Source organism: Struthio camelus, chromosome 2 (assembly GCF_040807025.1).
Source record: "Struthio camelus isolate bStrCam1 chromosome 2, bStrCam1.hap1, whole genome shotgun sequence".
Lineage (NCBI taxonomy): Eukaryota > Metazoa > Chordata > Aves > Struthioniformes > Struthionidae > Struthio > Struthio camelus.
In genome coordinates, this window is record NC_090943.1 from 78,856,213 (window position 1) to 78,883,446 (window position 27,234).

General features: G+C 41.0%; 1 protein-coding gene across 2 annotated transcripts in view; it reads right to left on the reverse strand.

Moving 5' to 3' along the window:
- SLC12A7 (solute carrier family 12 member 7) overlaps positions 1 to 26,914 on the reverse strand; it is a 74,684-nt gene extending 47,770 nt beyond the window's left edge. Inside the window, exons 1-3 of one of the 2 annotated variants that reach the window (XM_068931343.1) lie at positions 26,646 to 26,914; positions 7,430 to 7,524; positions 5,187 to 5,309 (exon numbers count right to left, since the gene is read on the reverse strand). In XM_068931343.1, coding sequence (XP_068787444.1) covers positions 5,187 to 5,309; positions 7,430 to 7,524; positions 26,646 to 26,784 — 357 coding nt within the window. In that variant the 5' untranslated portion in view covers positions 26,785 to 26,914. Of the gene's footprint in view, positions 1 to 5,186; positions 5,310 to 7,429; positions 7,525 to 25,026; positions 25,073 to 26,645 lie in introns of those variants that run through there. The other variant, XM_068931344.1, reaches the window with a different exon arrangement.
- Positions 26,915 to 27,234: the final 320 nt, after the last annotated feature.

The following is a 27,234-nucleotide window of genomic DNA, read 5'->3' on the forward strand; positions in this document are numbered from 1 at the left end:
AGTAGTTTATTGTTCCAAAAGTGTCAGAAAGTGCTGCAACATAAAATTTTGTTAGTACTTTTTGTTTGCTGTGATGATCATGGATCAAGATATAAACATGCACAAGAGCATTCAGCCTTCATCATTAAAATTCCAACCTTCTTCTACAATTTATGAACATCAGGCCTTTTCTCAACTTAGAAACAATAACCACACACAGTGGGTGTCCAGTTACAGAAGTTATTCTCAAATCACAATTCCGGTTCTGGAGGGAAGAGGAAAAGACGACAACAACCAGCACAAATAAACATGCAAACGTGGGTGCTTTACGTATTAAAAAAAAAAAGAAAATCAACTCAAGCATTTATTTTTATACATTTTCACATATATATGGACCCAAGGAATGCCACGTAAGACTTTAATCTTCATTTTTAGTATCATGGACAATGTCTATGTGCAACATCAATGCTACTATCCATCTGAGACAGCAATCTTTAAGAGACAGCAAGATTATTTGGAAAGTTAAAGCATAAACTAAGTACAGGCATAAAAGGCTAAAAAAACCATTAGTAGTTTGTTTGTTAAAGGAAATGAAACTTAATTGCATACTGATATTTCCACTAAAAGTAGTCTGAAATTTTGTATCACTGCATATCAACACAACCCAACTCTCAAGTTATACTTATTTCTGTGCATTTTAGTCAAAGGGGAAAATCTCTCTGCTCTCTCCAAGTGTGTAAGCAAACCTTCCGAAGCAGGAGTGGCATCACCTCTGTCTTCCCCATTTTGGGCTTTTCCTGAGATGCAGGGATTTTGGGGGTGGAGAGCTAAGGCCTCAAGGACTTCAGACTTGCAAATACAGTGTGTGTTACATATAGCCTTAGAGGGCAGGAAAGAGGAAGATGCTAGTGGGATATTACATACATACTAGCTACCAGCAATTTTATAGAGCAGATAAAAATGATCTACCAATCTAAATGAATCTAAATCTAGGTAACGGAGAGGTATTTCTCCCATGAAATTGTGATAACACCACAAAAGTGAATCCTGGCTGCCCCCTGTAGCCTTGAATGGCAGCACACCAAATTTCACAGTGAAAGAATTCTGAACTCGTTAACAAGTTTTTACTTTGCTTGTGATAAATGCTTTTTTGGAGAACTATAAGTTGGCCACCTTTGAAAGAGACTTCCCCGATTCCTCATCTCATCACGAATGATCGTTCGCCCCAAACCCTATTATTTCTGCGCTTTTCTCTGAGGTACAACGATGAGAACCAATCAGCAAGTACCAGAAAAGAAAAGCTGAAAGACCTTCACATGTGTGATGCTGTTAGAGTCCCACAGCTTACACATGGGAAGTTGTTTGCCTTTTTGACCTCACAAAACTGTCTACGATCCTTCTCTAGCATTCTCAGATCATATATTAAAAGGCATGACCAGTTTGCAGCAGCCTATATTTACTCTTTCATCTCATACCACAAAGCCCATGTCCAGCTCTGGAAGGACCTACTGAAATACACTCATAGACCTCTCACTCTTTCCCACAAATCATCTTCAAGATTCATTCTAGAATATAGACCAAACCTGTAGACATTATGTCACACGAATTGTCACCACTGCCATGCCCTACATCAAACTGCTAGTTCATAAACATCCTGCAGTAATCAAAATAAACAACAAGTGAGAAGCTGGGTAACAGGTCAGTTCCAGTTTCTAAATGTAGGCATGATTTTGCATTTTCTTCTTTTAAACATCATGTCTATTAATCCACTCCTCAGGGTCTTCTAAATCTGTTTTATGTTAATCCTCATCTGTGTCCTTAGAGCCTCCCAACTTCCTGACATCAGCAAAACTGGTAACCTACCTTTTTATTCCAGCCTCATTAATTATGACGAGTTCTTCATGAGATCATTTAATAACCTCTTCTATATCAGTGTTTTTCAAGTCTTTCAGCAGAACCTTGTAATTTACACACTATTTTCTTCACCTTAATTTATAACATCTCACATTAACACAATAAGACCCTCTGGACACAAGCCTAGATAGCTCATTTCGAAGAGTTAATAGAATCCTATTCTGTAGGACAGGATGCAGCATAGAATCCTATCTTATTATTTTACCAGATTATACAGAACCAGGTTAGAATTTATGAATTTTTAGTAAGGACAAATTGCAATTTGTCCTTATTTTCAGTGAATGTTCTCTTTTGTAAAAATTAAAAGATCATTTAAATGAAGTACTTGATGTACTTCCTGAATTAAGACGTGATAAATTAGCAGTTTGCTTACTGACTTAGCTTAATTTCATCTGTCAGCCAAAAATTCAAACTTCATTTAAGATCTGAAAGTCAAATGAATGGGGAAACCAAAGAGTGTAGTTTACCAACAATTTGCCAAAAGAGGCACATTTCCACTCCCCCTTCACACCCACTGCTAACCCTTTTGAAGTTTACCAAGAAAGCTTTTTCAAAATAAGTGTGCCTTTTTGCAATACCTTTTGTTCTCAAAATACTGTACAGTACTTCTTTCCAAAAAAGAATATGATATAGCTGTGTACAAAGCACTTTTGAGTTTATTAGTGAGCAAGGAGAATGCCAGACACCTACAATGGATATATGCTTTTATTTTTAGCAAGTGCAGGCAAATCACACTTTGCAGATAGACAAGGACTACCTCCTCCCCCAGGAGAGGATATCTTTTCCTTAAATGTTGGTAAGAGGCTGCAGTTCTAGAAGATTGGAAGAATGCTAATTTTATGTGACTTAGCTCATTTCATAATTTCCTGAAGTAACCAGAGATTTTCTGGTATCAATACTGGAGGGATAATAAGAGAAAAGTGAGAAAAGAAAATGAATGCAAGTTAAAATGACTTTAAGACAGAAACATCTTACCAAAGAAATCATATTCCATTAATTACTAAATCCAGCTACTTATTGTTTTGCATTTTTAAGTTTAGTGCATACTGCACATGTAGGTCTTTCCAAAGGCATTTATCATTTGCACAATGAGAAAAAAAACATAGCTTAGGCAGTATCAATAGATTACACAGGTAAACTAAGAACTGGAAAAAAGTCATCTGAATAAGCTGTTATCAGTTAATCAAATAGGAGCATATGTATCAAGGTTCAGTGAAGACAATCAGTCTGAATCTTTCCACATTTAAAAAAAAATCCACAAGCAGACACAAAACTTGATAACATTTGCAAAATACACAGACCACTGTTTTCACTAGCAGACTGGTAAACAGTAATCTTGCAAGCCAGGCCCTATTGCTTGGTAGTTTATACTGAAATAGGTGCTTTCTAGTCTAACAAAAATGCAGAGATATACCCTTACAAACAAGATATTTTGCTCTTAATTACATGAGCGAAACTCCCTACTTATGTAGGGAAAGTGCTACTCCTACTCAGTAGGAAAACTACTTTTCCCTCCCAGACTATTCCCACTGCAATGCTCATTTGTTCTGGAGATCTTTACATCAGCCAGCCTCCACCACAAACCCAGATGTGGCTGCAAGGCTCATTCACTCTAGGCCATTTGCTAACAAGTGGTACAGTCAAGATGCAACAGCTTGTTTTCTTCCGTCTCCTTAAGCCTCTTTAAGATATAGCCATATCTGAGGGGGCATAATTGCCCCCCTTGGCATGGGTTATATGCGTCACTGCCACATTCCCCCTAGGCTATGTAATATTCCAAGTCTCATGCCATTAAAAACACCACTCTGCTACTACCTAACAATCACCCAACCTCCCAAGCTCAACTGAAAATGAAACCAGGCAGAGAAATCATGCCTTCAGGCCACCAGATGGTGCTCAAAAAGAGATGGAGCACAAGGAATTATGGGGTACTCATACAGCCACCCAGTTCCAGAGGGACACACCCAGAGACAAGTAAGCACGGACCTCTCGTCCTCCGGTGCGCAGGAATCACTTGGAGGACAGCATGAATTTATCAGTGCTGACATTCTCACCTGCCAAGCTGAAGAAATAAAAGCAGAACAAGCAAAAAGCTAAAACAAACAGCTAGGCTGTATTCTGCGTCTTCACCCACCGTCCAAGTACCAGCTTCCCATACCAGTATGGCCTACTTCAAAGTAGGCATCACAAATCTCGCGCCAAGTGAAATAAGCTCCAGTTCTAGCCTCACTTTCAAGCACCTTTTCATATCCATCTCTTCTGCCATGTGCCCATTTCCTTCTACCCATGCTATTCTGCATCTCTTTCCACCCCAAGGAGAAAGGAGGTAAACAAACTCCAGCAGCAACATCCCCTACTCCTACCCAAAGACAACTGACTCCCAGTCCTCTTGTTTTCCCAGGATCTACCTAGTATCTCCATTCCCAGCCACGTCCAGCCTATCATCCCTCCTTGGCTGTCATGCTTCTTCCTCTGCCAGGCCTTATGTTTTTGATGCAGGCTTTCTCCTTCTGAAACAGCTTCATATCTACAGAAGGACCAATCCATCATCCAACTGCAGACTTTTACTAAACCTTAGTAGGAATAGGATATATGCAACCCAGTCACAGACAGGCACTTTGGGTATCCAATAGAAAACGTCCAGAGATTCCTGCTGCTGTCTTCTGGCAAGTTTGTTTAGGTACGTGCTAAGCACATTTAGGCACCTTCCCATCCCCCACAGAAAGAGATAACTTAGTTTTTGACATATGCAACAAGAGGCATTTCCTTGAAACGTCCTCCCAAACTTCAAGTACTTACTCCAGCGTACACAAACAACAGAACTGCTCAGAAAACAGTCCGCTAACATATTAACTGAGCAAAACATTGCATTTACAGATTTTTTAAGTCATGGCCCATTTTCCTTTAAAGTTCTCCTCAAATTTCAACCTGAGACAAGCATGCAGCCAATCACATCACATTAATAAAACAAGAATCATACTGCATCCTCATTCAAGGCAGAAAAAAAGGTAGTGATGCTCATACAAGGATAGAAGGAGGAAGAAAAGAAAGGAAGAAAAACTTAGGATGCATGTATTGTTTGTTTCAGGTCCTAGCTTTACAGCAAAGCTCTTGCTAAAATATGCTAGCAAGAACACTGAAGTAAGATGAGCCTTATTACAAAACACTTCCATTTTAAGTACAGTGCCATAAATCTCTCTCCTGTTTTAAGGCATCTGAATTTTCTTTATAGGTCGAATAATGCTCTCATAGTGGCTAGTTTTGTCATGATAACATATAAGAAGTTTAAATACCTTGACTTCCTTTCGCTTGCTGTCTTCATCTGCTTCATGTTCTACTACACCTTGAGTCAGATTAGTGTAGTTTGCTAGTTTATTAAGAAGAGACGACACCATGGGATTGCTATCCATTTCTTCCTGTTGGGATTTTAAGAATACTATATTTAAGTCATGAATTTATAATTCTATTCCAAACACATGCTCACAGGACAGCCTTGATTCAATCAAATTCAGGAGTCAGTATGATAAAACACTAGTCAGCTGGCTTCAAAAAGACTTCCTAATCTTTCCAGAAGTTTAATGCAACATGGCTATATTGCAATGTTTAACTGTTATGCACTGTCTTACAATATGCAATTTGTAAAGAGGAAATATTTAGAAGTGTCATCCTTAATTATAATAATGTATTCCTATCATCATACAATAGTCTAAAAGCCTATTGCACTGACAGGGACATGTCGTTAGACCCAAGCAGGATGCTGGAAAAATCTGCCTAGACACTGACTCGAACAGTGCTGCCAGTCACGGCTACACTTGCAGGCTTACAGGTTGCATCTCAAACCATGCATCCTATTTCTAAAAACATTTCCTGAGAATAACACAGGCACATATGCATATATATTATTTGACATACAAGATGTCAGTTCTTCTTTCTTTAACCAAGTGCCTGCTACAAAGGAAAAGTATACTGAAACAAATAGTAAATATCCAAAAGAAGCATATACAATACAAGGATTCCAAGAAAAGAACTAGAGAATTTAGTCCAGTAGGTAAAATTAAACACTGGAAGACAAACAAAAGAGATTAGAATCACAAACAGAAAAATATAAGAATTAAGGCATTCATCTCTACTGAGGCACGCACTTTATTGGATCATGATAATCACGAGTTAAGAACACGGGAAGAGTAAGATTGTAGGAAGCGTACTACAAAAGATATGTATTACTGAAAGATTATCACCATTACTTTCGTGGTGGTGAAAGTCAAACTGGAAGGCTTCCAAAGTGTTATGACAGGGTGGTCCATAATCAGAGATTATGGAAGAGATGGTCTTGATTGCACCATCAACTGAGGATTTAACTTCAGCCAGTATTCAAAATAACTAATGCAAGTGTATATTCAAAGGATATTAGAAAAAATAGGGGAGGAGGAGAGAAGCAGTTATGGCCAGTTTATCAACACTGAGGAATATGACAGCTAGCTTGAACATAGTTTTGGACACCTAAGATATAGAGCTTACAGGAAAAATTTTAGTGATAAAACTCTATCATACTTTCCGTATAAAAAAAACTTTTTAAAAGGTGATGACCAGTATTACTTTTCTCCAATTACAGTTTTCTCCAAGACTTAGCCAAAAGTAGTAATATGCATTATTCTGGTTATGCAGAAGAGAACTGAATGATCATATTCTCTGTGCAAAAATATATGGGAAGAAGGAGGTAAGAAGACAACAAGGGAATACTAGGTAGGATGTAACAGCAAGATGAACAAACTTTGTAAAAAACCTTGTTTATTGTTAACAGTAACCAAAGCTGATGCTGCTAAGCATATGAAGAACTAAAATTACCAAAGGAATGGTTTCATTATGTTAAAGTAGCACTTAAGTGTACAGTACCAATATACTTTTTCTGTAAGTAATTGTAATCATCCACTCAATTAAACATGCATTAAGTTTGGATTATAACACAGATCTTTACATTATGAGTGAGAAACAGCTATATACTAATTGAACAATACCATGGCCTCTCATAGTTTCATAGTTTTACTGCCTTCAGTTCCCCCTCAACCCCAGGTGGAATTTAATGAACGTCAGTGAGTATATTATAACTGGATATTGCTTTGTTAAAGTTAAAGCCACCAGATTTAACTTTCTACAGGTTTAGCTAACAGTAACTGCCTTATTAAATTTAAAATTGTTTGGCTAGGATCTGGAAAACTTAGGGCAAAGCATGCCAGTATTTATGATATATTCTTTTACAGGTAAGTTATAAAATACAGAAAAAAGTTTAAACCTTTTTAGTTATATCATTCAAGTTTGAAAATCCACTGAAGTAGAATGTTAGCAGAAACCAAACTGCTGAGAAGAGTTACTAATACCAATTTTTATATCAACTAAATCCCAGCAAGAAAAAACAGGGTGGTTGGTTGTTTACTTTATCTTACTACCAAAACCTCAACCCAAGGTGAAGTTGCATGTGTATGTGTGATTATATATATATATATACACACACACACACATACATTAAAAAAGAACTTGCCTCAAAGAGAGCCATATTCTTTCCTTCATACATGTTTCCTCTGTCCATCTCTGCATTGTTGATAAATGGGCTACTTTCCCTGGCGGTCCCATCCCCTGGAAGAAAAGCACAACAGTCAGAAGAAGGCAGAAGGGAAAAATAAAGTTAAATTTAAAAAAAGGCAAGGTATACCATACACATAAAAGGCCTAGCAATACTGAGAACGTTCTTTTAAAAACTGGTTTTAGATAACACTAGAAAGCAGCTGCCAAACCTGGTGTCTGTCCCAGCTGTGCTTCCCTCCACACCAGCACTAGTGCTCATACCCAGCTCAGTCAGCTTGTTAACAAATGATTTTTTTTTTTTTTTTCAATAGAGATTCATAATTTAACAACCATATACACTTAAAAATAGGGGCTAAACAGTAAGGTGATAAGAGTTTCCTGATGACATTAAGTTATACCAAATAAGAACAAGGGCCGGCTTTGAAGAGCGATTGTGAAGCTCCAACTGCAGCAGCAGTCAAGAAAGCAAGGCGAACCCAAGGCTTTACCAGCCAAGGAAAAGCCACCAAAAGAGAGTATATCATTAAGTCACTGACCAAATCCTGGCTTGCCCTCATGTTGAATGCAGTATCCAGGACTGGTCTCATCCCCTGCCCCCCTAATCTGAAAAAGCATATACAGGAGACAGCAAAGGTTCTAACAAGGAGACAACTACTACTAAAGAAGTAGAAAAACTGCTGAAGGAGTGACTAAGGAAGCTGTGAGCAGCCTGTGGGAATGGGGGGGAGGAAGGAAGGAATAAAGCAAGATAAGAGAGTAATAGAGGGCTGTAAAGTCTGTGTGTGCAGATGCACTGGGTTGGGTGTACACACTTTGAATACTCTGTATAATAATGCATATTCTTATATTACATGAAACATTGTTATCCATCTGTATTTTATATAACATGAAATTATATCATGAGGCTCTTCCTTGGGAATACTTTGATGCAATAAACCAGTAGCAACTGAATTGGGGACAAAGCTCTTTAAATGGAAAGAGGTAACAATGAAGACTTATCTGTTACAAAAAAAATTAACATGTCTTTTTGGAGATAGTTATTCCTTCTGTGTCCTTGCTTAGGCTTTGTACCAACTGGAGGACAAGATTTTAAAGTAAAATTTAAGAAAGGTTAAAAACATAGTCTATATATATTTGCAGGACAATAGGCTATATGAGGCACAATGATTTATTTACTGTTAAGAATGACCTCTATGATCTCTTATTGCAAATTCGTTAAACTTCTCTGCTCATGGTTTCAACCAACTGGAAAAACGTAAGCATGTGTTTATCTTGTGCAGACATCAGAACAAACACACTTCATTTTGTTGGAGGGGAGAGATGAGAAGAAGGGAGCAAATGAGGAAAATAAGGACCACATTTTTTCTGAAGTGGCTAAGTACTTAGCAGACAAGTCTCCCCTGAAAAAACACTAGGTAGTTTTAAACATCTGTTCCAAAATGATCAGTAAGCTCATCTTGATAAGGAACCACCTTTCTGAAAAGCTACAAAGCCTTGAAACACCTAGACTGTAAGGAGCCAAGTTATTAATTTTAAAACAATTTTTAAAGTCACCGATTCCAAAAAGGAAGGGTAGGCTAGCCCTAAGTCTTCTGATTCACCTAACCACAGAGCACGGGTCTGAAAAATCCTGTCCTTGTAAGTGATGCTGCTCATGCTCTAACGTTTTTCCTTGGTTCCCAGGGGTCAGTTTAAGGAAGCCAGTTTCCGCACATTTGGGGTAATAAGCTTCCTACGTCCTTTTAGTTTTGTTTAAGTAACGGGAAATGACGAGTAAAACTAAAGAGTTCCTGAACGCATCCAGTTCAGCTGCTTGCTAGTGCCTTAAAAGCAAGCATGGCATGCCACAAACTGCAACTTAAATTTAATGTCTGTTATTTATATGTTTATACCACCAGCAAAAGCTAATGTCTCTTGGAAGCCAAGAGCACTAAGGCACTTGAAAGTGCAGTGATAGAGATTTAGTGTTTTATTTTTTAAAATAACTCTGATACAGTTGATTAGAATATTCAAAGCTCACCTGCACCGTGGTAGCCTAAAGGCAAAAAGCAAACCACGAAACACCAAGCCACTCTCCCAAAGAATCATTATCCTCTCACTGCTAAATCCCTTTAATCTGGTTTGATGGGTGGCACACTCCAAGGATAAAAAAAATTTTTACAGCTAGTCTAGGGGTAGTAAGAGGTTCCCACTGTTAAGGAAATGTGGCTTGAAGGGAAAGATCTTGTTACGTCAATAGCCCTCCAATATTTTAATAAATCACTTCTCAATACACTCGAGACAAGCATCAGTGATCCAGACCATTCACACCACAAAAGCAAGAGAGAAGAAAACAGGAAGGAGGCAGGCAGGGAAGGGTTTTAACAGCCCTTCTGCAGGTAGTTTTCTTCCCTTGGAAGAATCCGCATCCACCAAGCCAAAATTACAGGAGGACATAGTGCTGGTGTGCACGTGCCTGCATTGTAGATTTTTATATTAGGCACGTTCTTACATTACTGTAACATGGTCTAAAATCTACTTTTGTAAGTCAAAAGCAGGTTTATAACAGTTCCTCAAGAAGTCCACCTGAAATCACTGGTGCTACAGAAGAGAGGATGAGCCTTTGAGGTGACAATTAAGAGCAACTTTGATCATCCTCTCAATTTTGAGATAGTTCAGGAAATAAACATGGGATAAATCATGAATGCTTCAGTGAGATCCCATGACTTATCTTAACACAAGTTAAAGATCTAGGAGAATCTGCATTGGTCACTTGCATTTAGAAAATCCAAACTCATAAGTTCACAAGAAAGTTAAATAAACACTACGCAAGCATCTCTGCTAGCGGTGTTAAATATGCCTAGTAGATCTTGAAACTATGACTGAACTAAATATTTGTACAGAAATCATCCAGCTAGTTCTCTATATCCCTTGCTTGGCTATTGCGGGAACTGAAGCTTCTGCGGTCCTGAAGCCATCCCCTGCTTCTGTTCTGCAGCCCTTTCTACACAAACTTGTTTCACAGTTAGGACCCCTACTCTCGGTCCTGGTTGTAGGATCTCACATTAACAGACTGCTCAGCCTGCTGTGCAAGTCCAGTACTCTGCAGAAACCTCACTATTAATTACTTTTCCATGATGCAATCTATTGCTCTCTGAAAGCTTTAGCAGCAAGTAGTTCTTATTCATCACATTTAAAAATAAGTGACACAGGACAATCTCTGTGGGATCCTATTACAGCTCCCCAATGGTTGATAAACGATTAAAAGGGAACTCGTAGGTCTATCAGCAAGGCAGAACCAAATCCAGTGCATCAAGATAACCGAAAACAGTTTTTGCTGGTGGTAATTTTGCTTTTAAATCAGAACGCACACAATATATCTTGCGCTGAGCTATCTGCATACTAAACTATAATAACCAGACACATAACCTTGTGAAGTGTCACATCACCTTGCCAGAATGAAACTGACAGTTCAATGAGCTCATCTATAACTAAATAAGCACCAAATTAGCAAAATTAAGAGTTAAGTACAACAGCACTGATGATATGCATGCCTGAGAAAGTGAAAATGTTATTCAAGAAAAAAAAAACTTTAAAAACCTTGTGGAAATATAAACAGAGATCTGGGTCTATCATTCTTGCAATTAGTATAGTATTAAACTTGGAATTTTCTTTACTGTTATACTTACTCATAAAACACTACATTGATTCTATTTTATAGGTATATCTACACACATATATATGTATCTATAAGAGAATTTTAAAGGCAGCTGGGCTGAGCAAAACAAAAGGCTCCTCTAGCCTAGTGCCATGTCTCCAGCAGTGGCTGGACTCAAATTCCTAGGAAAAAGTGTAAGAATAGGACAAACACACGTGATGTTTCCCCCCTGTATACTCCCACAGTCTAGTAATCTGAACTTCAGTGGCTTCCTGAACTAAGTGTAGTTTCTATGTATTTATTAATCCTCAATAGATTTCTCATCCATTAATTCATCCATTCTCACCTTGCAGTCACAGAAGTTTACGTCCCAGATGTTGCAGAAGCTAAGAAGTTCCAATGCTTAAACACACAGTAAGTCAGAAATAGTCACTTTTGTTTTAAATGCACCGCTGTTAGCTTCTTTTCATGCACCCTTCCTGTAATGGATAAGGCTGAACAATAAATCCCTCGGGGATTGTTTGTTTTTGGTAAGTTATACCCTTAGATAGCAGAGGAATGAGATGAAAACTGCATGCAGTTTAAGATGTAGGTAAACCCTGGGGTGACACAGTGGTATAAAAGAAGAGTTTCCTCTCTTCCTCTCCCCCCTCCCCCCCATTTCTTTTCGGGTAATCGCTAAGGTTAAGGTTGCTTTTTTGACAGTTCTGAAGTGACAGCCTCATGCTTTCACAAAACTGTGTGCATGTCCTAAGATCTCACTCAGGGATTACAGTTAACAGTCCTAATTGCATGTAATTTTTATAAGTATAAGGAAAAATACATTTATTTACACCAAATTCTATCTGTCATTTTATACCTTATCTCCAAGTCTCATAAGGTCTCTACTTAGTCAGAGACAGCCTTCATCTTTTCCACTCCAATATAGACATCAGTATCATTCTTGCAAACTCGCACTATATTCTCTTTTCCAGATCATTTGCTGATCATATCGTAGCCTGATCAGCACAGATCTGCAAGGAACTCCACTGCAGAAGTATTTACTCTACCCTGCCTTCCAACTTTTACCTCTTATTCTCCAATATATATCGATTCCCCCTCCTGCTCCCCATCTCAAGGTTGCTTAAGTTCTTTAAAAGTTCTTGATAACGGCACTTGACAAAAGCCTTTGATTGGGACTGGGGAGAGGAAGTGGAGTAAAGGAAGTATATTAACCCCATCTACCTTTCCCATACTCTGCTGACCCTCTCAAAGAGCTCCAGTAGTTTTGCTGAAGGAATTTACAAAAAAAAAATTGTAAAAGGAAACCTTTTCTACCAGTTGTGCCAATGCTTCATGAAATGTTTTACTTAATCTATTCCTTATTAAAGTATGAGTTTCAGGAGGCTGTAGCTCCCACAACACTTGTCCTGGAAAGCCTTTTACAAATATATTATGTTCATCATCTTCTAGTCCATGCAATGCAAAAAGTATTAAGTGTTGATACTTGTCACAACATTGGAATTTCCATAATACTAGTCTCAAGCCCTTTTCCATGCCAGTTTGTCCATCTCATGCTTTTGCATTCAAAAGTTACAGCAATGGCACCTGCATGGTCTCTTCAAGAGCAGGTTACAGAGGAGCTGGAGAACATGCTGTGCTCTTCCCTGCACCCTCCCTTCTGCCCCATTCAGAGCACTTCCCCATCCCCCTCCGAAATCCCAGAACAAAGCTGTTGCAAACTTGGACACCAGAAGGCAGTCTCAGCACGTCAAGTACTATCTTGGCTATAATAAGGCAGCACTAGATCCCAGACCCTCAAGCAGGGGAGACTAGTAACATTCCTGGAGGAACTCCTATGCCTGGCCACAGCTCCCTTGGCCAAGGGGCTCCATGGTACCACAATACTTACCGGCATCAAAACATAGAAGCAGCATAATATCATAAAGATCTAACAGATGTCAATAGCCCATTAGGACTCTGGAATTAATTCTATAATCCACAGAAAAACGGTGGATGCTTTTGTCCACAACTACTGCTTTTATCTATTGTATATCCTTCTATCCTTATCCTCCAGCCTTCATTTTTCTGACTCTTATTTCTCTACAGTTTAAGACTGGCCTCTTAATTGCTCCAAGTCCTACGGCCTGGCTGGTTGTCCCTTCTCCAACATTGCTTAATACCAACTGCAATTCATAAGCAGTTCTTACATTTGCTTTTTTTTTTTTGCATTTTACCCCATCTGTAGCTTATCTTGAGTTTCATAAAGGCTGCTACGAAGTCACCCACAGGTGAGCAGAGGTGGCTCTGCTAACACAAAACAAGCTCCCTGATGGATGTATACCTTGGGACTGTTTAGAGAGCAGGAGACATGCTGGTTTGGCATAGGGTGGGCAGAGGAATGGACTTTCATCCCTTATTCAGCCTCCATTGTACTTAAACGTTTAGCCGCTTTTTGCTGCCTACGAGAAGGTAACTATGTCCCCAAAGCAACTACATGCCAGTTTTTCAAGTCACTGTGTTAAAGCATACTGGACTAGTATTAGTTCATTGCACATTATCCCTAAAGTTATTGAAACGCTTTTCCTAGCTCCGTTCCTTGAAATGGCAATGCCATTTTTGCTAAATTCCCCTCCCCCCCCACCAAAACTTTCGTTTTAAGGCACATTCCCAAATTCATATTCTTACATTGGATAAGGTGGTTTAATATTTGTCTTGCTAAGAAGCTGCTTTTATTGCTTTTTCTTGTCTATTGAGAGCTGATAACTGTGCTTACTAGTTAAATATCAATACCCTGTAGAGTACTACCAATCGCTTCAAGAAGGATTACTCTTCAGAAAGAAAGAAAAGAGCTGGGGAATTTCAAGACAGTACTGTTTCATACAAAGTAGAAAAATCACTTAAGTTACTACTTGAATGACAATCATTAAACTAATCAAAACAGTGATAGAGAATCAGTCTTCACAATTCTGAGGTTAAAGCAGATAACCTCGCCTTACCAGTTTTGGAAGCAAAACAAGCATCTCAGCACAGTACATTGAATATTTTAAGCTGTAATTAAGGGAATAGCAAAGTCTTTCCTCATATTCTTGTATTTCCATACAAGACAGCTACTTGGATTTGTTCTACTGGGAACGAGTTTGGAGCAAAACATCTAACAAAATTAACACCTACTAGATGCTTTAAAGTCTTTCCTAATAAACCTAACAGACTTCAAATAGAGGAACATAACATTTTGGTTTCCTATTCTTCAAATCCTTCATTTGAGTTTCCAACAGATACTATTTTGAAGACTATAAAATAGGTGCAGTAATACCAGTCTCTCACTACCAAACTCTGCAGAGGTCTCCTTTTATACTCAAGCTGTCTCTTGTCACATTTTCATATTATCTGACATACTCTCACTCAATCAGCGTATCTGTTTTTAAACTCTTAAAAAAGATCAACACTGAAAAAGTAACTGCCAAAATGTATTGATAAATACTCTCCTGCTCTGTGGAGACTAGTCCTACGACTATAAAGGACTATGCTTATTTATTAAATTTAGAAATACAGCATGCCTTACAAACACATAACTCAAGTTGAAATGCATCACACTATCCAATAGAAAGAATCTTATGACTCCAACACACAGTTAGCAGCCACGAGGTTAACAAAGCAAACGGCTATTCCAATCTTTAGCCTGTCCTCTTCCCAAACCAGGCCTTCATTAGAAAACTAGAACAAAACACCATGATTTACACTTTTCAGGAATGCTGTGCATACCACCTCTAATGCATCAAACATCACAAAGAAAATAGAGAAAAGAAAAAAAAACACTCTAGCTCAGTTTCTTCTACTGGGGAAACACAGAATATATAAACAGGTATCTCATTCCACTAGCAAGTCCAAAGCCATTTATAGCTTCATGCTTTAACCTTACTCCCTTAAATTCTATGTAGAAGCTTAAGATAATCAGATAACCTTTCTCTCAGGCTTCTTTGAAATTGGCTTAACTCAAACAAAAGATCCTAAAACTCCTCTCAGGTGTGGAGAGGAGTTTAATAAATATTAAAACCAATAAACTTCTAATGCAGTTTTTGACACTCCTGAAATTGGTGCACACATCTCCTGGAATCTGGTTAAAGCTTCTGCACTTCAGTCTGGACTTGCTGTTGCTGGATTTGTGAATGGATTTCAAGCTGAAAGCGTAAATATGAGACCTTACATCTGGACCAGACTAGCAGACCACCCAAGCTAGTATTACATCTTGGATCACCATTGCTATTAGAAGATCCATAAAGAAAGGAAAACAGAGCAACACAAAACCATTTATGGGTTTTACCTAGTAAAACTTCTCCTGTGTCTTACAGCACAAAGCTGTTGATGCAATGCTGCTTTCCACCCAAGGCCTAAGCTCTAGAAATAAATTTAGGATTTTTCTCCTCTGAAAAAGTGCTTTTTTTGTTGTTGTTAGATCAACTACAAAACAGTCACACACCACAGCTCTTGCTGATAGACTGCTGGACAAACAAACTAGCACAACTAAGCTACTTCTCTAAGAAACCTACCTGGTATTTTCTGCGTTGATAGGACAGGCAGACATCCTGCCTCCCAACCTCTACAACTTATCAAACATTGCCCTGGGCATAGCTATATTCTTGTGAGGATTACCTGCAATAAAATAAACCTATCTTGGGTAGGTCTTTCCTACCAGAGATGTACAGCTGCAAGAGGCACGTCTCCTGGATCTGAAACACAATATTCAAACTCTCCATCAGATGATCAGTGTGCCCTCCCATACACACCTGCTTTTTTGGTTTTTGGGGTTTTTTGTTGTTTTTTTCCCTAAGCTCTTAGATGTGAGAGTGTGATAATGACTCCCAATTCCAATCGTTTCCAGCAGATTCTGCTAAGGCATACTTTAGTCCTTTCCAGTACCGTTACGTATTACCAGAGTTCACTGAAAAACCACATTTGTAAAACAAGCCCCTGTACGAACACCCCTTCCCATAGATGTTTGCCCCACACGACACAGAGCCGTTCCCATCGCCCCATTCCTGCCTGGGCACTGTGTACCCGACCTACGTACAGAGTATTGTTCTCCTCAGTCCATTCTCCTTACAGCTGCCAGCTGGACCTCCACAAGCCACTTGCAGGCAACAAACAATTAATGCAGACCAGCAATATTGCCCAGGCCTCTCTAGCATAATTATCAGAGAAACAACCCTAGACGCCGTACCATCTCAGCCCTGGAATAATGCACCAGCTTTCCAACCCCAGACACAGTTTAACCCATACTAACTATCCCAAACTGGCCCAGCATTGCGCCACCCCAAGGTTCCTGGCCAACGCCATCAAATCCTCTCATTAACGTTTCTAGACACCAAACAAAACACGCACTTGGAAGTCAGTTTGCAGATCACAAACACACAGCACAATGCAAAGTGTCAGCCATAAGAGCAAGAGAAAGCACTTTAAAATTCACATTCCTCAAGTTCCTGAAAGAGCACGGGTCCTCAAACATTGAGGAGCAAGATACTTTAAGGCACATTAACAGTTAAAACATTTCTAAACCGATCCAAGGGACAGCCCATGTTAAACAGTATTTGACCAAGCCCAGCTGTATAGCTCATGATCAATTTGAGCTGGCAGAAAGCACCTTTCCCAAAGGGGCGGCCCTGTTTCACCGCCCTCCCACACTTGGCATTGGAGCAGGAATAAGCGAGTGCCACCTGGCTCTTCATGCTCACAGACCCTGTTATCGCAAACTCAGTGGGGAAGGTCAATACTGGCCGAACTGGGGGAAGAACTGTTTTGATTCAGTTAATTTTTGCTGCCAGTTTTAATCAAATAGGGGTTGGCGTGGTCACTGCCCTAATGCTTGTGCTGTCCCTAGGGAGAAGACATCAGGATGGGAACGATCAGTCAGGGTGAGCACTACCTCTCCTTCAGCACTGATGCCAATTCTCCTAAAGTTAAGGTTAACTTCCCCCTGCCATCACACTCCAAATCAAAACATTTAGAATACGAAAAAAAAAAAAGAAAATGTTACACATATCTTATCTGGGGGAAAGTGGTGGGGTAGAAAAGGGAAACAGTCATTTAAGTGATGTTAAATTTGCACTAGAAACCTGTTCAAGAGATTAAGGACAAAAACATTAGACCACCTAATCCGATTTCCTGTCTTCCCACAGTATTTCATTCCTGCATTAGGTTCTATAACTTTGAGGAAACACACGTAAGTTGGAGCAGTGTATTTCTTGATGTTTCCAGAATTATGAAAAAACTATCTTGTTATGATTAAGGTTTAATTACTGGAAAAATATCTTAAATAAATTGTACCTTATTTCTAATTTAAATTGCTCTCTTTTTAAATCTCTAGCCATAAGCCCCTAGTACATCTCCCAAATTTAACCACTTGTACCTAGCATTTTCAGTCTGTGAAAACACCTGCACTTTCATCAAGTAACCTCAAACTGCCTTTGAAAAAACTAAGTCAGCTAAGCTCACTTATTTTCCTAACCTTCAATTACTTTTGCGGCAACACTCTCCGTTCTCTTCAATTTTCAAGATTTGCAAAGCAAGTTTCATACTCTAAAGCCAAATACAGTATTCTAACACCCTCCTTACCCACACTATTTACAGAGGTATAATCGCCTCTCCGCTCCAAGGATCACGTTAGCCCTCTTTGCCACGGCATTAAACCAAGCTCATGATATTCTATTCCAGGCTGACCCCTAAATCCTCTCCAGATTCACTGCTTCCTCACTTCACGTCTATCATTTACTGTTCAAATTCAAGTACTGCTCTTGAATGCAAAGGCAAATAAACACATTTTGTCCAGACAAACTCCACCTAGCAAGAATATACCTGTCCTGTCGTGCTGCAACGGTTTAACAGTTTTCACATCAACCAGAAAAACAGAAACAGGGTCTTCTCTTAAAGCAAGAAGAAAAAAATTGAAAAGGTGATCCGAGAAATGGGAATTATCTAACAAACTTCTGAACCACATGACCGCAAACACAACAGCTTGGCTTTGATAAGACATAACCGTTCTCTAAATAACTAAGTACAGGTGTAGGCTATTGTTTTTCTTGTATGGGATACTGAAATCCGTCAAACTGAAAAGCTTTGCTCCCCAGGAGAGGGTTTTAACTTCATACAGCGTGGTCTAACACAGAACGCAAATGGAAAATAACTAATACTTCACAGAAGAGTCCTAACCTTTGACAGCTTTCAAAGAGCAATGCTTAGTTACAGTCTGTCTATGTTAAAGTATTTCTAATAAAAATCATAGTAACATTTTCATGAAGTTGGTACTGGCTCACAATAAGAACAAAACATTACAAGCTACACATGTAAAGATAGGATCCTATTTGTACAATAAGTGTTTATTGTTTAGGTACTTTTACCTTTAAATATTTACATTTAAAATCAAGTCACTTGAACCGAAATACAGAAGTAACTTTTCTTGAATGTGTCAACTGTGGCAAAAATTGTAATACTATCCTCTCCATTATGCATATTTACTTCCTGTATGTCCAAATTCAGGGTGAGCAGACAATTACAAAAGTTTAGACAGCCTGAATTTGAATTTATCCCTCAGTCTAAAAATATTAATTTATTCTTCAGAGCTCTAAAAATAAATCAGTTTAAGTGCAATTACCTAATTTTAATTCAAATTGCAAAAAGATATCAATAACCTTGTCTGAACACATCTCACCTACGATAACTTTCGCATGGAATGGGTTTAAGCATTCAGCACAGTTGTCTTTATAAAAAAAACTGAGTTTGTGAACCAAGAAGTGTGTTAATATTTTAACTATAGTACCAATCTATCCTCTTGCTTTATTTTTTTAAATTAATGACTAGCACAAGTTACTTAAGATATCTTGAAAAGCAGAACAAGATGTACTTAAGCTCCACGTATGTAGTTAAGCTCCCTTTACATAATAAGAGTATTCTAATACTGCATCCATCACTTACCTTGTCAACATCACTAAGTTTATTTTTTCTGTTCTTAGGCTATTAGAATTGAGCACGGTGTACTTCTAATGAAAATACACTGTAAAAGCTGTTAATATAGCTGAAAGTATAGGCCTTGCCACTGCAGTAGAATAGTCATTAGATTCACACTACTGTGCTTTAAAGAGACTCACCTGGGTTTGGCCCACTTTCTTCATAATCTTGTTCCTTCATAATTACAGGGAAAAAAGAAGAGACACACCCAAACCACAGCACTCCAATGATTCTTCAGATATCAAGAAATGAAACAAGAAACTAACAGTTGTCTCATCCCTGCTTTGGGTAAGACCTCAAATCCTGTTTCTTACTAGTATTGGATTAATCCTCGAGCAAGTCATTAAGGCTTCATGCAGTTTGAAACATGCGCATGACACGGCCAAACTGCCTGACAGCGGCAGAAGTCTCCCAGCTTAATTCCGTTTGAGGATTTCCGTCAGCAATAAACACCATGCTTAGCGAAAAGGGCCAGATCAACTCGGTAAAATTCAGTGTCTTTACCCAATAATAAACACAACTGAAAGTTTTCTTTCCATCAGACAAATTCATTTTAAGATGCTTCCATTAAGCAGGTCAGTATACATTGGGAACAAATAATCTATTCCAGAGGTTGATCTCCTATTCAGTAAGCTAATATTAGGTATCAAGTACACATTAGCAGTTCTTAAACATGCTATTAACAGCATGGGTGCTAAACCTTGATTCTCTGTAGAAAGAGCTTGCACTAATTGTAGTTAAGACATAACAGTTTAAAATTACTTTAAAATATAATTCTAGTAACTCTGCAAGTACTCTATGTTCTAAGCATTTACTAAAAACAAAAAAAGAGAAAATCCACTTTAAGAGTAGTACCATAGGACTAGGCTCGTAAATTGCTAGTTCTTAGTTCTCTGTTTGATTTGATATTTTATTGTTTTTATGCATTGCATATATTCTATATTATCCTTAAACCACCTCATACAGGCTGTTTCAGTTCTACTAAATGGATGTTAATACTTAGAATAGATTAGTTCCTGTGGCCAAACCTTTGAGTCGCAGCCGAAATCTACTTTCCTCTGCAACTGTAACACCTATGCCACAGGCTTAGACAGAGCATGACTGCCAGCAGAAAGGCTGGAGGCACCTTCCATGCCGGATACCCAAAGCTCCTCCTTTTCCTAACACCAGCTCTGACACTTGCTCGGCTCCACCAGGAGCTGCTTTAACTCACTGATGCTGCAAAGAAGGTCTCCTGGCCCTCCCCGCTTTGAATTTTTTCCTGGACTGCCTCTTGTGTCATATCAGCAGAATACAGCAGCTTGTAGAGCATCAGCTTGGGGCTCACACAGAGTAAGTGATGGCAGTACAGGAAGAAAAGGGGGTGGGGGGAGAAATCTGTCTGTCCCCTGATAAGTAGCATCACACTTGCGTTGTTTGCTCTACTCTTAAGTCCTAGTAACATGCTCTGATGACAGCTCCCCAGGTTACAGACAAGTTCGGGCAGATCTCAGGAAACGTTTTAAATCTTCTTTTCTGAAGCTAAAAGGACACGTAAGCTTCCCAATCTTCAAGATCAAAATAATCTGCTAAAACTCTTATTCTCTTCAGAAAGTAACCTTGTGGAAAGTTGCTTTGAATTTTTAAGGGGAACAAACTTATGTTCCCTTGCCCGGAAGTAAGAAACAGAACCAGTTTTTCACTTCTTCCCAAAAGAGAAAGGGATCATTACTATTCTTTGCCAGATAAACACGCCTTTTTCAAAGTAAAAGGTTTTTAAAGAAGGTAACACTCAACATCTCACTCTTCCAGATGCTTCCAGCATGATTTCCTAAGCAGGCTGCACGCTGCTTATTTCTGGTTGCTGTGAATAATCTAAAGGACATAGAGGGAGCTAATTTTTTTTAGGAGGTAGCTAATTAAGAATGCTAGCTGCAAACAAATTAGGAAGCAGATAATAAACACTGTCTCATTCACACTAACATTACTAAACTATGTTCCCCTAAAGCTATGATTCAAGAGCGGAGTTATTTACGGACCACGTTCAGGTTAGCATACAGATGGAGGTGCTGGTGAATACACCTCTGAAATTTACATTCAGACCTTTAAAAATAAGTAGCTACCACTTTCAAAGCCTAGAACTCAAGGCTGGGAATTTCAAGGGCTGAGGAGCTGCCAAAGGAACAATAATTACAATACCTCTCATAAAGCAGGCAGTGCTGGCAGCTGTGTACCTAGAATCATAGCTTATACATCAAAACTTGTCTGGTTTTGCAGCTATGTGAAAGTTTGCATGTAAAAATCAGAGAAACTACCTTTTTTTATAGGCTTCCCCATGCATTTGCCTCTCAGCAGCAAACGCAAGCGTTCACAGCCACTGCTGAGAGGGAGGACACCTTCTCCACTGAATTTATCTTTGCCATCGGCACCATGTGAAAGCTATAAAGAGCCAAGGAAAATGTATTCCTAATTTAAAGTATTCTCATTAAAAATAAAAAAAAAAATTGGAAGATAATTAGCAGTAGAGAGAATCCTAACAGGATAATCTACACCATTTTCAGAATTTAAAGTCTGCTAGCTACTATCTGGACAGTTCATATAGCCATGCTACACAAATAACTGTATCCATGCAAATTATAATTTGTACCAGAAACACTCCCTGTTCAGATGGCACATGCAATCAAGTAGGAAAAGAAATACTACTTGACTGTGCAAAAGGTAGTATGTAAGCCAGGAAAGGACCACGTAGGAAAATTAAGAACTGAAGAGATTGTTTGAACCAAGCAACACATTTCAGTAAGAAGTGTCTGGGGGAGGAGGGACAATCCTCAAACTTTTCCATTCAGATTCAAAAAATAAGAGTCACCAATTAGTCCAAATTATTTCATTATCTCTACTTCAGCATCTATTTTCTGAGTCAACCTGTAAAGAAAACAATGAAGTGTGAAGATGCAGAAAAAAATTAATTCAGCCTCCACTGCCAAGAGGGGTGGGGGAGGCTGTTGTTCTCCTGCAGTGAGCCAATTCAAGGAAATAAAGACTCTCAAAACAATTTAGTTTTCCTGTTATATCTAGTTTCCTGCTGGTTTGGCTCCCTGAACCAGTTCATAAGCAACAGCACTGGAGAGAATAAAATTACTTTCAGCAGCAGCTAGCAAGATCAGCTGTGCTGTAACATCAGACGAGATCCTTTGGCAAAAGCAGCCATTACTTACTGTGAGTCATGTGTTAAAAGTTCACAGGTAAGTGACACAGAGTCACATTTTAAAATGACAACATAAAACACTACCAACAAAACTCCATTATGAAAAACTGTTTTAAAACACAATTACACCATAAGACCTTTATTCAGCACATTCTCCAAATGAGAGTCAGGTTTTCAACAATAAAAAGATCTAAATAGATTAGTAACAATATTTCCATTATAGGACCATAGAAGTCAAAATGGAGGGTTGATGGCATTACATCTGACATAGCACTCTCTCCTGGAATACTGTTTTGTGACTAGAATTACTCACATTTAGCTCTTTGGCAATAAGCACTATAAAGGAACATTAGCACTTATCTCACATGGAATCAATAGAATTCACAAGGAAATGGAGTAAAAAAAAACACCTCAGTAATTTGCTGTCCATTTCAAGCAGTGTGTTTCTCTCACAAAAGCTGAGAAAACTGCTACAGTCTGAAAGAAATGCATTTTGTAACTGTTTAAACAAAGTGACCATTTACGATACAGTGAAGTTATTTCCCCCCCCCCCCCTCCAAATCCTAAACTCTGCTAGCTCCAAGGAAAATGGCAGGGGGAATAAAAGAGGCAATGGCCAACAGAAATCACCTGTATTCACAATGACACACGTGGCTATATTAAACAGTGAAAGAATCAATTAGAGCATCTTGCTAGAGGTAGGCACAAAACCTAAGGTGACGAGGGCAGTCGATACCTCTCAGAGCAAAGTAAAGCCCTCTGCCTAATCCTTGTGCCTATGACCAAAGGTCAGATATGCAGTTATCCACAACAGGAGTAGCATTTTCCATTCCAACACCACATTATACAATAGGATATTCCGGGAAAGAAACCATGTGGTTTCTGGAAAGGGCGATCCTGCCTCACAAACCCGCAGGAGTTCTTTAAAGGTATCAGCAAGCAGTTTATACAGTCTGCCGAGATCTCCAAAAGGCTTTCGAAAGAGTCCTTCACCAGAGGCTGAAGGAGAAACAGAGCAGCCATAGAAGAAAAGGGAAGGTCTTGCATGAAGCCATAGGTAAATAACTGAGCAAGAAAATAAAACCTAAAGGGCAGTACTTACTGTAGGGTCTACTCCTCTACTCTCAGGGAAGTGATGTTCCCTGTAGGAGTTTTTTTTTTTTTTTAAAAAAGAAAAGAGGGGGGCAAAACACTTTGAGACTATTTCAGGTTATTTAGGGTAGGTCAGACACAGGCCAACTGTGAAGAGTTGCACAGAATCTCCTAGACCAAATGCATATTAAAGTAACAGGCAAAAAAAAAAAAAAAGGAAGCATGGAAATTTAAGAGTAGAGAGATACATACATGGAAGAAAATAATACAAAGCCAGTGAGGCTCCAAGCTGATATTACCACCACTCAGGAACAAGATCCTTTGCTTAAGATTGTTTCATAAAACCATTAGATCAATGATTGCTTTTCAAATCACAGTCTGAACATCCAGAACAATAAGGTGAAAAAAAAATAGATAGGGAAGTCCTTGTGAGGCAAAGATATAAAGCCACGGTTTGTTCACACCTTGAAGATCATGTGCAGTTCTGGAGCTCCCCCATTTCAAGACGAATGGATGGGGAAAACATTCAGAGAAAGACAGTAAGGACAGCCAGAAGTATGCAACTGTTTCCATATAAGGAATGACTAAGTAAGTTTTCAGTTTGGAAAAAGATGACTGGGTTGAGATGGGACTAGAATAGGGGTTTTAAGTGATCTGGAGAGGGACGGACAAGAATTAGCTTAGTTTGATGCCTCTGATCAGGTGACTGGTTCAGAAAAAAGTAAATCTGCAAATAAATAAGGTGACTTGCCACTGAGCCGCAGGACTTACTGCCACAGAGGCTGTATGTGCAAAACTGTATGCGCAACCCTCCCTGGAACCGACAAGAGAGTAGAAGAGAAATCTTCTCAGCGTATTTAGAATACAAGTCTAGAATTTAATCTACAGATCTGAACTCACAGAAATGGGGAAGGATCTAGCTTCAGAAGCCTCTTCTGTTTCTGAGCAGAAATGGTAGCAGCCTGGGAGAGCATGTGGAAACGGTATCAGGTTTGCCAGCTCATATCCCCATGCATATCCCTCTACAGCACACTTTGGCCAGTACTGGAAGCTCTACGGACACAACTGACGAAGCACACCAACAGAACAAAGACAGATACCCGTAATACATGGAGATAAAATTAAAATCCCCAGTTTGCATGTCTCAGTGTTCATTTCCTTATAGTTTCTCCAGTCTTCTGAAGGGGAATACAAAAATATAATATAGTATTTCTGTGCAGTAGTTTTTGAACCGCAGACCAGATATAGACTGGTTCCATGTCCAAGCAGAAGCTGGCTGAGCATACACTACAGCAGGCAGCGAGATTAGTCTTTGTCTGCTAGTTACTATCTCCTGACCACCCTTCTCTTCTAGTGTTTTAGAAAGCATATTAAATGAGGCAGGCAGATATAAATTCCTCATGTTACCTTGTATATATGCGAGACAGCAGGCTCCCACCGTCAACTACACTGAGGCGTTCAAACATTAAGTTGTACCCTACACCTCTGCTCTTCACCAATGCTGCTGAGACCAGAGCTCTAGTTCAGCCAACTGGTCACTCACCTAAGCTTTCCTCACCGTCACACGTGCAGGAGTAGCACGCAACTAGGAAATACAAGGCTAGCATTTCAGATGTTTATGAAGGAGCGAACAACACGGAGCAAGAATATCCTGGCTTACCCCATTCTTGGGAACGAGACGAGTATCAGATGAGAATCTGTGTACAGTAAGAAGGGCAGGGAATAACTGATCAACAGCTTGCTAATAAGTCACCAGGAACTACTTGACTGGTGATCTAATGACTAAACAGCAGGGTGGGTGGGTTATTTAACAACGCACTAGTGCAGTCAGGGTAATTCCAGAACAATTACTCTGTTTTTAAGCCAGGCAATTCAATCAAAACCGTTAAATTTCTAGATAGCCTAAACAAAAAGAACAAAGTTACCTACTGAGCTGTACACCTTATGGGGGAACCCACCAGGAAAGGTCGCACTCCCACTGCTGTTCAGCCACACGGACCAGCCGCCCACCTCGAGACAACCCTGGCAACCCTTGAGACAATCTCAGGCTTCTTGCAGTGCTCATTCACCTCGCTAACTCCAAAGCGGGGGAAGGCTGTTTTTCCTCTGCAAGAGCCGAGTTTTCTGCTGGTTTAGCATGTTGAACCAGCTCCATGAGGTATCTGACAAGCACTAGGGTCAAGCACCCAGGAAGGGAAGGGAGCTGAGGAGGGGGGATGGAAAGGAGGAGTGTTTCTTCCTACCCTCTGCCCAAGAGCTGAGGGCAGAGAGAAAGGCAAGCACTGCCCCTGAGCAGCAGGTCGTGAGATGGGTTTAACCACGAGGACTTTAGAAGCAGTACTGGTATTTTAGAATTCATTACAGTTGTCAGAGGAAGGCGTCCAGGCAAACTAGTTGACTGTACAGCAGGAATCTAACAACTTCTGTGCCTGACAGGTCCGCGTGCCACAGATGTCCACATGACACCGGAGGCAACGTGAAGTACGTGGCTCCTCTCCCAAGCCTCCCTACGGCTCTAGGGCATTTCGTCTCTGCTAGCAGACCCTGAGCTCCCAGAGCAGACCCTGTTTTCAAGTCGAGGCCTTCTCCAGTCAGCGCTTTCCCCTCTACTCCTTATTTTAGGGATACATTAAGAGAGGAGGGAAAAAAAAGAGAGTCCTACTTAAGTTCATCTTCTCAAGCAACAGCGCTGTACAACTGTAGATGGGTTAGACTTACTTTGCAAGCATCAGCCTGCACAAACCCTTACTTACCCACACGAAAAACTAAGAATTCTTGCCGTTTTAACGATTAGAAATAAACCACTATGAAAACGCGAGTTCCACTCTTCCCCCCCCCCCAAAAAGGGGGTTTCCTCGTGTCCCAGGCCCCCCAGAAACCGCACCCCTGACCACACCACCTCACGCGTGCTCCTCCCTGGCGCAGGCTGCACAAGGCGCAGCGGTACCGGCCGCACGAGCCTCTTTCGGGCAGGCCGGGGGGGGGGGGGGGGGGACGGGACGGGACAGCGGCGGCGCTGAATCACAGCTCTGCCCGCCCGGGCGGCAGCGCAGCCTCCAGGCCGCCGCGGGACGCGCCCGCCCGCCCGCCACCCCCCGGCGCGATGCTGCCCCCGGGGCGACGCCAGGCCAGCCCGGCCCCGGCCGCCGCCTCCCGCCTGCGCAGGTGGGCGCGGAGCCGCCCCGCTCCGCCGAGGGCAGCGCGACCCCCCCCGGGCCCGGCCCCGCTGCGCCGCGCAGCCCTCGCCCAGGTGCCGGGCGCCTCCCCGCCCCCGCTCACCGGCGCCGCGCTCCCTCTCCTCGTCCTCCTCCTCCTCCTCCGCCGTCGCCTTCAGCGGCTGCCGGCGCCCATCGCGCTCCGGCGGGTCCCGCTCCTCGCCCTGCGCCTCCACCGGCACCACAGTGAAGTTGGTCGGCATGGCTGGTTGCCGCGGAGCTGCCGCCGCTGCCGCCTCCTCCGCGGCGAGCCGGGCGCTGCCGCCTCCCTCACGTGAGGGCCATTTCCTCACGCAGCGGGGGGCGGCCGCCGCCGCCGAGCCGCCTCCCCCGCGCCCCGCCCCGCCCCCCCGGCGGCGCGGCTCCAGGCGCCGGGCCGCACCGCAGCGCACCGGACCGGATCGGACCGGACCGGACCGCGCCGGCCACCCCGGGCGGCAAGCTGGGGGGAGGCGCCGCGCCGTGCCGTGCCGTGCCGCGCCTGGCTCGGGCTTACACCCGCGGCGGCTGGGCGGGAGGTTTCCGTCTGCCTGTGGGTGTGCGCTGCCCCGCTCCGTGGTGCTCGGCGCTGCCCGCGGCCCGCCATGGCCCCCCCCCCCCCGGGCGCTACAGGGGTTTCCTCTCGGCGGTGAAATGGCGCCTGGCGAGTGCCC